Source organism: Thermobia domestica, chromosome 10 (genome assembly GCF_964235325.1).
Source record: "Thermobia domestica chromosome 10, izTheDome1.hap1.1, whole genome shotgun sequence".
Taxonomy (NCBI): Eukaryota; Metazoa; Arthropoda; class Insecta; order Zygentoma; family Lepismatidae; genus Thermobia; species Thermobia domestica.
This window is the reverse complement of record NC_137463.1, coordinates 119,947,210-119,958,234: the sequence shown is the minus strand read 5'-3', so window position 1 is coordinate 119,958,234 and position 11,025 is coordinate 119,947,210. Positions and strand designations below refer to the sequence as shown.

The window sequence follows — 11,025 nt, the reverse complement described above, 5'->3', positions numbered from 1 at the left end:
AAACGTGGCACAAACGATTGGCATAGGTTTTGTTTTGAAATTCCTAGGTGGGGGGGCTGCCGTTTCCCCAGCCCCCACTTCAAAACCCTTATAACTTCGTACCGGAAGTGGTACAAACGAAAATTTTTGCGGTACATTCCGGCACAAACGTAGCACGAACGATTGCCATAGGTTTTGTTTCGAAATTCCAAGTTTGGAGGCTGCCGCTTCTCCAGCCCCCCCACTTTAAAACCCTTATAACTTCGTACCGGAAGTGGTACAAACGAAAATTTTTGCGGTACATTCCGGCACAAACGTAGCACAAACGATTGCCATAGGTTTCGTTTCGAAATTCCAAGGTGGGGGGGCTGGCGAAATGCACCTGTATATACACTACTGGTTGCGCCAGCCCAATCGTTGGATGTGTGAGGTCACCGGGTAAACAGACGCGAGTATTTTCTTCTTGGCTGTGCTTACCTCATGACGTCACACGTGTTCGGCATAGTTCGTAATCTCAGTTTGCGGCGCCCCCCTGATTTCAATTATAACGCAATTTATTTATTTTTTGATTCGAAAAATTTTGTATTGCTTAAAAGTTTATATCTTCTGATACTTACCAAAATCCGTTTTACCAATTTAAATATAGTGTAATTCGCTATAGTGCAAGTCGAGACTAGCGGTGCGTTACATTAAATCCGAATACATTGGCGAAAGTTATTAGAGTTTTTTTTTTTATTATTTATTGTTTAAAAATGTGACCCTTTCACCTGCTTAACGTTGGGCGATTTCTCGGGAAGAATGGGATGACTTAAAACATACGTAGGCTACACTATGCTTTGTCGAAATCGGTTATACTAGAAAATTCTTTTGTTCACATTATGTACCGTACAAATTTTGAACATGGGATTGGCTAGCCCAACGTACTCGCTAATGCTATTGTCTTTGGTCCAAGCGGTCCCGGATTCGACTTCCGATGGAAACACTCGGTCGAAACTGTGTAAAATCCTTTTCAGGCTAGCCATTTTGAGTGAGCTTTTCGTAAGTTTTCCTCATTGACACCAAAAGTGTTTATTACACATATTATTAATAGATTTTTTCTTTACTAATAAAGAACAAAATGTAGCATTTGAAATTCTTTAATAGATGCGAATAATACTTAATTGTCAAAGGAATAGAAGTTGACAATACTGAAAATTAGTCTGTGTCTTCGTCTGAAGATCTTGTCTCGCAGATAGTATTTGTTAAGCAGCATTCAGGATACGGAAGCGAGTAATTCATTTGTTGTCTACAGGAGGGAGGGTCATCGATGTTCCCACAGCTGAAACATAAATATAAATCTAGTGGTTAATAAAAAAATAAAAAAAATTAAATAATCGTTTACACATTAATAAAGTATATTTACTCGAAAATGACGATCATATGTTTTTCTCCTGAACTCAGATGTGTGTGTTGGATTTCCCGTAGATACTTGCTGTAAGTACAAACTCAAGCAGTGGTCCCGATTCCATTTTAAGAAGACGTTGTCTCATATGGACTCGGTGTTAAAAAGGACAGTCAGTTCCAAAGAATCAATCATTTATTTGGTTACTAATATGCTTTTTAAGAAACATTGCTAACAAGGTAAGATAAATTAATTTTGAGAAAGCGTTCAGTAAAAACTCAGAAGAAAATTCCAATTGACATTCCATACTCTTTAATATAACATTTTAAATCTATACTAGGCCTTACTTTGATATCATACACTATAGATATGTGTATATGTTTAGGGGTCAGGGGTGGATTTAGGATTTTAATTTTGGGTAGGCTTGCTTCCTTGCTTATGGATGCATATACATTTGATTGATTATTGACAGTAGGAAATTACACAGTAAAGAATGGTTTTGTTAATTAAACTCAATTTTAACACAGAGCAGTGGTTCCAGTGTGACTACCTATGCGGTGTTAGCTCAACACAGACCCCGCGGTATTGGAGTTTAACACAGGGGGTTTTATGTCTTTAACACACAACCGGCGTTGAGCGGTCTGAAATTCGAATCTGTATTAGTATTTTCGGTGTTGATTCCACACCATGTTAGGGTCGGTAGTGTGGAGAAAAGTGTTGGGTGTTACTTGTGGCGGTGTTGCACCAACACGAAGAAAGTAACACAGTGTGTTAATTATTTTCTGTTAATATTACACCATTTCAAGTATCAATATAACACAGTCCCTGTGTTACTTCAACATCATTTTCTTATTATTTCAATACACAATCTGTGTCATAATTCAAGGTCAAAACCGTATAAGTAACACCATTTTGGTGTTACTTTAACACTTCCTGTGTTAAAATTCAAGATCAGACCACTAGATTAAAACCGTTTTTGGTATTAGTTCGACTCCACTTCTGTGTTACTCACCTATTTCGGTGTTGAAATAACTCCGTGTGGTGTTGATGTGACCATTTTTCTGTGTTGGAAAACCATGTGGTGTGCAAGCTTACGCTTACCGAAGATTCTAATTTTAAAATAAGAATAGTAAATTACAGAACACTTCGTATAGAAAACTTCATAAAATTTTTTGTCGTAATCCCCAACATTTATTGTAAAGTATTTCTTGATGGTGCGAAACACAACCTTCACCAACATCTTGTTCAAGAATGATAGGAAACTCTTACCTATATCCTTAAAATTTGTTTGCCTCTTAATCGTGATTCTACTTGTTTTCCGTCATTTTTGAAGTACAGTTCCTTGTTCTGACTGGTGAGCTCTAGTGCAGTGTAGAAGTGACACAGTAATACGATGTTTCTTATGCCCAATATATTTGGCAATCACGCAGAAAACAACACCGAAGATTCAACACTTGTGTTAATTTAACACACAGGCTGTGTGTCATTTCAACTACCGGCATTTGACACAACTCCAAACGGAGAGTGAGCTGTTCTAACCACCTGTTTGTGTTATATTTTAACACAATCGTGTTAATACATAGGCATGTCGTTGAAATAACACAAGGATGTTTTACAGTGTACTTTTACAGTAGTCGCTGATGGTATTTGTTAAATAATTATCTACCATTAATATAAATAGTGGAAAATATATTCACTCTTTATTGTATCTTTTAGTATTTATATATTTTTCAAAAGTTTTGGGTAGGCCCATGCCAACCCGGCCTACCCACTAAAGAAGCCACTGATGGAGGTTAAGGAACTAGACGAAAAATTGCAAGAAGTGATTTCTTACATTAGAAAAAAAGTTGAGTTGGACCTGTAGGAAAAAGTGCATAATTTTACAAAAGCGTGGAATAAATAAATAATACAAACTGCATTATTTCAAACATGAGGAACCGTGGAATGGTGGCTCATATCTGTGTAGAGAAGTCTCGCATACGTAATTCAAAAATGCATATTTCAACAACGTGACATAGGTTTGCTAGGATTTTCTCACAGGGCATAAAGAACTCCCAGACATGTTCAGAGTTAGGCCTGTTACGTGGTTATCCGAAGCTCCGCTCTCCGCACTACTAATGACAAGATTGTTGCATTGGCTCTTATGGAAACATAGCCTCGCGGAGGCATACGCTTGCGTAGGAGCCTCTACTGATCCCCATCCGCGCTACTCCTCACGGAATCCAGATAGAGCTATTGAGCAAATGGGTGCTTACACAGTTTTGCGTTGCTACGCCGTCTGTAGCAGCCACTTCTCTTTGGAATTTAGAAAGCAAGGCATAGTAGCATAAGCAAAATGGAGATTGGTCCAGAAAGACATACTATATAGATTGAATTAGGATAGGATCACGCTTATGGGATTCCTCTTGTGACGAAAGCTCCCTCATGGCTAAACGGTAACCGTACACACCTTTGGCGTGGAAGACCCGGGTTCGATTCCCTGTGGAAGTTAATGTAGTTTGGATCCCATGTTCAGCTATAGGTCCACGTCCCATATAGCCTTGCTGCTGAAAGGGACGCTAAACTGAAAATCAAATCAAGTCAAACCCTATTTTGAAGAATGCAAATAAATAAATCCATGGTCGTTACGATCGGTCTCCCTTTACAGTTTCGGGTGCTGGGATCTTCAAACAAACATCAGCATACCCTCTAGAGGCACATATTCTGCGGTGTGAATTTCGTTCGAATCGGACAGTTTATTGTACACTGACAGACCTAAAATATGTTAACATCCTTGCCTTAATTTAACATCACACGGAGCAAAAATTGAGTTTCAAAAATGAAAGAGATTATATGGACGAAGAAGTATGAAAGTTGAAAAGTTTTGATTTGGGAGAGGCAGTATAAGATGCAATTAGTTTTCATCGAATAAAGTATATGAAAGCTTCTCAGATAAAGGAAATGAGATATGTGCAGTATTCGTTTATTTAGAAAAGGCTTTTTAAGCTTGAACCAGGTAAGCTGAAAGATGTTTGGGATGACATGAAAGATCAGACTCTGTTCAAACATATATATGAATCCCATCAATAAAAGTGGAATAGAAGAAATGATAGCAGGATAGTGATTTTTGGAAGATATGTACGACAGACGTCTTTCAATGACATCATTTATTATCTAGAAGAACAGCAACAATTGGATCAGTGAATACACAGCTAACACAGTTTGATCAGGGAATAGATTAATTTTGTAGGAACTAGAGGGACTAATATATTTGTTTTTCAGATGATATGACTGCCTTTGGGAAATATAAATCGAAAATTAACATGAAATCAAAGAAGAAAGAAAAATTGAAAATAATTTGAGATTAAAAAGAAATATGAAAGATATTAAAGCAATGATGACTGAGTGACCCCGTGCAGCGCAGTCGCTAACGCTCTCGTCTTCAGTGCTGGCGGTCCCGGATTCGATTCCCGGTGGGGGCACTCGGTCAAAAATTGTAAAAAGCTTTTTCAGGCCAAACATCTGAATGACGTTATTCTGGGTTTTCCTCATTCACACCAGGCAAATGCCAGGGTTGTACCTAACTTATAGGTCGCAGACTGCTTCCTTCCTTCCCTTTCCCGTCCCCGGATAGTGTGCTCGTCGAAGAACGTCGTGCCTCATTCATGACAGGCTAAATGGCCATAGATGCCAAGGATGAAAAACAACAACATTCACAGCACCTATCACTTAGTTATCGTTGAGTTTGAAGTTTATTTCAAGAAGGTTGATTCTGCGATGAACAGACCGCAGAGAGCTCCACTGCAAATTATTGCTAATAAATTGATAAGAACAATAGAAACAGCAGTTGAAACCATATTTTGTAAGAGTCCTCAGAACTTTCATCATTTAGCAAGGAAGCACATCAGCCAAAGACTGTTGTGGATATAACACACAAAATCTAGATTTTAAATTACTTTAGTGAGGGTGAAGTTAATAAGTATGCATATATATTCCGGTCACCTGTACCAGAAAAAAAGTCCTTGGAACATATGCGAGCTGATCAAAAGTTTGGGAGATAAAGCGTGGGAAAAAAATTTTAGAGCTCCATAGCTCCACTATCCTGAATGACAGAGCTAAGGTGGCAAGGTTACATCAAAGAAACCGAATCTGCTCTATCGAAAAATGCCTATGCTGAAATCGTGACATTCGTGTGCAAGGGATTCCCCAAGGAAAGTGGGGAACCCTTGGAAATTGTCTGTCGAAATGTGGGTCTAAAGTTGTACGGTTCGAAGGGTTTACGAACAGTAAGCAATGATTTGTTGTCGGAAATGTCATATCGCCAAGATTGTCAATATGGCACAGGAATGTACATTTGCTATGTGGGGTTGCATACCTGCAACATCAAGCAGGAGTTACAACTGGTAAGAATGTGCTCTTGAGTTACCATACATGAGAGAAAGAGTCGTTTGCAATGAATACAAGTAGCACATTATGTAAATAACTGTAATACGGAGACATGGGACTTAGTTGTAACAGATGAAAATAGAGTGCAAGAACTCGACACTTATGGCATATGAAAGACTACTAAATAAGACAAATATGCACGTGTATTGTACAGCGGTGGACACTTCTAAATGGTACACCTTAGCCGTAAGTCTCCATATGGCTGTACCATTTAGAAGTGTCCACCGCTGTACAAGTGGACCAAGTAAATGAAAGTAGTAGGTAAGTCTTGTCTCGTTGTCTCGTCTCGAAGATACGTCTCGGTTTTGAAATGAGAAGAGACAGGAACAGTACTCGTCTCCTAGCAACACTAGTAAGAACTCGAAAAAGCTTGGATTCATGTGGACACCGAAACACTACGCTGGTAGGAATGGTCTATGTTCTGGGAAAGAATTGAGATATGTAGGGACCATCCAGGTCCATTTCAGTAAAGATACCATTCAGGCATAGGATTGGTGGTACTGAGAGAAACCCTGTCTCCCAGCAATCTTGAGGGAAACCCAGCAATCTCAATGTCGGTAAATATAAAAAGCTGCTTGAAGAAGTCCGCCTGTTCACTTTGTACTTAGAAGGAACTTCACGCAAAATGACATTCTACCCCATTATGGTTACAATGATTGAGTGTGGTTTGTCTGGCAGTTTCCAGTAAGATGGATAGGGTGTCAAGGTCAGATTGAATTATCACTATGTTTGATTTTACATCTGTGGAGTTGTTTATTGCATATATTAAGAAACATTATTTACTCTTCATTATTCATAATATGAAACATTTGAGAGGAGAATCACAACAGCCTCGTTTCCAACTATCTACAATTTAATATCACAAGTGGGCCCAATGGAAGCATGTATTTAAGGGGGGTGGTCATATTGAGAGAATCATTTAAATAGACTATACTCTCACTAATTCGGCCATTTCTTGCAAAGAGAGGTGCTGGATTTAATGAAAGTGTCGGATTATTCAGAGTGTCTGAAATTGAATTAAGATATACTGTACTATAGTTTATAAGGTTGTGTATTGTCACCGAAAAAATAGTCTACGTACAATATGAAGCATTAAGTTTCTCTATCACTTACTACGAAACATATCCCAAATATACAGTTCAAGCAATGAAGACGATCGACGAAGGCATCCATTATCACGCAACCACTTTCCAAGCCACAATAGTACTGTATGCATTTTTCCGCAGCTACAGTATAATCAAATACAATCGTTGATAGATGGTTTTAACGTTATGCGGCAGACGCCAGATGTGGAACTGGACTACTGAGACGATGGGCTACTGAGGTCATATTAACAAGAGTCTAGTGTGACACTCTTTGGGGTTGTAATTATTTTTGACTTTTAAGTGTACAATTTGTGAAGCGCCATAAAATGCATAAAACATAATAGTTCTTTAGATTAAGGTATATTAAAGTACACATATAAATAGAAGCTAGGTATACATAAATGCCTAACGTAGAAGAATAGTTTTCTAATAAATCGAATATTCAAGATGTAAAATGACAAACGTTCAAATCAAAATGTTAACAATATCAATCCCACATAGTTACAGGAAATCAATTAAGTGACTATTGAACATATACTAAATTCACTCCTTTAAATCTATGTAAAATTTGTGAGAATTTTGAGTTTTCGTTGTGAATATGACTGTTCAAATCTTTCTCATTGCTAATAGTACTTACCCTTCATACTCAATAAAAAGCTCGTTGTTCTCTTCTACACAAGTAATTTTCATACAATCCGGTGCAAGCAACACTTCACCTCGATTTATTGTTCTATTCCACGTTCGGGTAAAACATTCATTAGGAAAGTCTAAAATAGATAAACAATAAATTAGACTCCCAACTATTTGAATGAAGTGGCAGGAGTACTAAAACTGATATTTATTGTTATGCAATATTACGGCTCTATTTACAATTTTTGTTCATTTTTAAAAGTGATACCTCTATTTAAAGTCTGAAAGAGAAGAGACGCAAGGACAGGAATAGCGATAGAAGAACACAAGTACTTTGGGGTTTGATGAAACATTTTCTTTTTAAAAAAGAATAATATTTTGTGTAGAATATAGCTTAAAATAAATAAAATATGAATAAATAAAATGTAAATAAGTATAAATGATTTATTTTCATTTTTTAGTTTCCACGATTATATATTCTTTAGTCTAAAGAAGACGGGTGATTAATGGAAATGATAATGAAAAATTGGCAGAATGAAATTGAAACTTCGGAGCAAAAACCCGTTAAGTCAAAAAAGTGAAAGTGTAAAGCAGATAGCTTCACAATCGTTTCCTGTCATCTGATTTTGTTCAAACTTAGTACATAGCCTATATACTACACCGAAAATAAATCGACACGTATTTTTTGTTTCTTTCAGAAAATAGGTTAAAGAGGGCAAAGGGCCTTTTTTCAAACCAAGGTCCCCTTGATTAAAAGAGTCACATTAAAGAAACGAAACTCTACAGATGCAAAGATGACTTCAAAATAGGAAATACGTGTTTTGTCGTTTTGCGAGAAAAGGGTTGCAGGGGGCAATGACCCTCTTCGAATCTCCACAATCCTAATAGAAATTTGATTTCGGTGGAATTGGTTGAAACCGTGATATGTTGTAGATATTGTGTTTTTGAGAAAAAGTCTCAATGGGCATAACCACAAATCACTGAGAATTTGGCCACTACAGGGCTACTTTTCTTAAAACAACCAAAGATAATGATATTCAGGATTTTGGTAAACTTGACTGAAACCGTAATATGTGATAGACATCGTGATCCTGAGAAAAAGTATTAATGGGTATATTCACCAATCACTGATCGTTTGGCCACTAAGAGGACACTTTTTTGAAAGCAGTCGAACATAGTGATATTCTAGATTTCGATGAAAATGAATGGAACTGTGAAATATTGTAGATATTGTGATCCTGAAAAAATGTCAATAGGCACAACACCAATCCTGACCTTTTGGCCACTACAGAGCAACGTTATGGAAAACAGTCGAAGGTGACGGCGTGCCGGATTTCGGTGGAATTGCTTGAAATCATGTTATGTGGTAGATATTATGATACTGACAAAAAGTCAATTTGCACAACCATACATCACTGACCATTGCGCCATTACAGGACCACTTTTCTTTCTTTAAAAAAAGAGCTGAAGGTAACCGTATTCTGGATTTCGATGGAACTGCTTGAAACCATGATATGTAGTAAATATTGTAATCCAGAGAAAAAGTGTCAATTTATACAACCATCCATCACTGACCGTTTGACCATTACAGGACCACTTTTTTAAAAAAAGAGCTGAAGGTAACGGTATTTTAGATTTCGGTGGAATTACTTGAAACCGTAATATGTTGTAGATATTCTGATAATCAAAGAAACACTCAAAGGGCACAACCACCCATCACTGACAGTTTGTCCACTACAGGGTTAATTTCTTGAAAACAGACGAGTATAACGATATTCTGGATTTCGGTGAGAATGAGTAAAATTATATGTTGTAGATCGTCTCATCTTGAGAAAAAGTCTTAATGGACACAACCATCAATTATTGACTTTGATCACTACAAGTCCAGATTTTTGAAGACAGACTAGTATAACGAAATTTTTGATTTCGGTGTAAATAAATGAAACTGTGATATGTTGTAGACGAGAAAAATTGCAGATCCTGAGAAAAATTCTTTAGGGCTTTTAGGATTTTCCTTTGTCCAGCAAGAAGAACATCGGAATGTTGTCTATGCTTAAATGATGTTGGCCGCTACTCTCACCATCCCCTTTCCGGTTTGTGTGATAGGACTTTTCAGGGTTCCATACAATTCCACCTTCTACTGTTTTAAAAAATGTGGCCTCGCTCGTTGCTAAATGATCAGTAATTTATGGTTGTGCCTATTGAGACTTTTTCTCAAGATCATAATATCCACAACATATCACGGTTTCAAGTAATTCCACCGAAATCCACAATACGTACCTTCTGCTGTTGTCAAAAAACGAAATCCTGAAGTGGTCAAACGGTCAGTGAGGGATGGTTGTGCGCATTGAGACTTTTTCTCAGGATCAATCAATATCAACCACATATCACAATTTCAGTCATTTTCATTGAAATCCAGAATATGACTATATTCGGCTGCATTCAGAAAAGTGGCCTCGCTGTGATGAAATGATCAGTGATTGGTGATTATGCCCATTAAGACTTTTTCATAGAATCACAATATCTACCATATACCACCGTTTCAGTCATTTTTAACGAAATCCAGAATATCGTTATATTCGGCTGTTTTCAAAAACGTGGCCCTGTAGTGGCCAAGCGGTTAATCATTGGTTTTGTGCGCATTGAGACTTTTTCTCAGGATCACAATATCCACCACATATCCCAGTTTCAGTCATTATCATCGAAACCCAGAATATCACTATGTTCAGAATCTTTCAAAACAAGTAGCCTTGTAGTGGCCAAACGATCAGTGATTTGGTGATTATGCCCATTAAGACTTTTTCTCATGATCACAATATCTACATCATGTCAAGGTTTCAGTCATTTTTACAGAAATCCAGAATATTGATTTCTTCGGCTGTTTTTTTTAAAAGTAACCCTGTAGTGGCCAAACTCTCAGTGATTTGTTGTTGGCCCATTAAGACTATTTCTCAAGAACACAGTATCTACAACATATCATGGTTTCAAGCAATTCCACCGAAATCAAATTTCTGTATGGATTGTGTTGGTCCTTTGTCATTATGAAGGGGAAAATTGCCCTCTGCAACCCTTTTCTCAGAAAAGTGACAAAATAATTATTTCCTAAACTGAAGTCATCTTTGCATCTGTAGAGTTTCGTTTCTTTAATATGATCCTTTTAATCAAGGGAACCTTGGTTTTGAAAGAGGCCCTTTCCCCCCTTCTAACCTATTTTCTGAAAGAAACAAAAAAATACGTGTCGATTTATTTCGGTGTAGTATATATGTGCTAAGTTTGAACAAAATCGGATGACAAGAAACGATTGTGAAGCTATCTGTTTTACACTTTTACCTTTTGGGTTTAACGGGTTTGGTCCCGAAGTTTCAATTTCATTCTGCCAATTCTTTTATTATCATTTCCATTAATCACCCGTCTTCTTTAGACTAAGGAATATAATCGTCGAAACTAGAAAATGAAAATGAAAATAATTTATTTTTTTTATTTATATTTTATTTATTTATATTTTATTTATTTTTAAGCTATATT

General features: G+C 37.0%; 1 protein-coding gene across 3 annotated transcripts in view; it reads right to left on the bottom strand.

Annotated features, from left to right (window-relative positions):
* Positions 1–1,106: 1,106 nt before the first annotated feature.
* The window catches only part of LOC145662076 (uncharacterized), a 90,759-nt gene continuing 80,840 nt past the window's right edge, over positions 1,107–11,025 (bottom strand). For all 3 annotated transcript variants that reach the window (XM_081727414.1, XM_081727416.1, XM_081727417.1), the window contains exons 3-4: positions 7,508–7,637; positions 1,107–1,297 (exon numbers count right to left, since the gene is read on the bottom strand). In XM_081727414.1, coding sequence (XP_081583540.1) covers positions 1,174–1,297; positions 7,508–7,637 — 254 coding nt within the window. In that variant the 3' untranslated portion in view covers positions 1,107–1,173. The remainder of the gene's footprint in view (positions 1,298–7,507; positions 7,638–11,025) is intronic.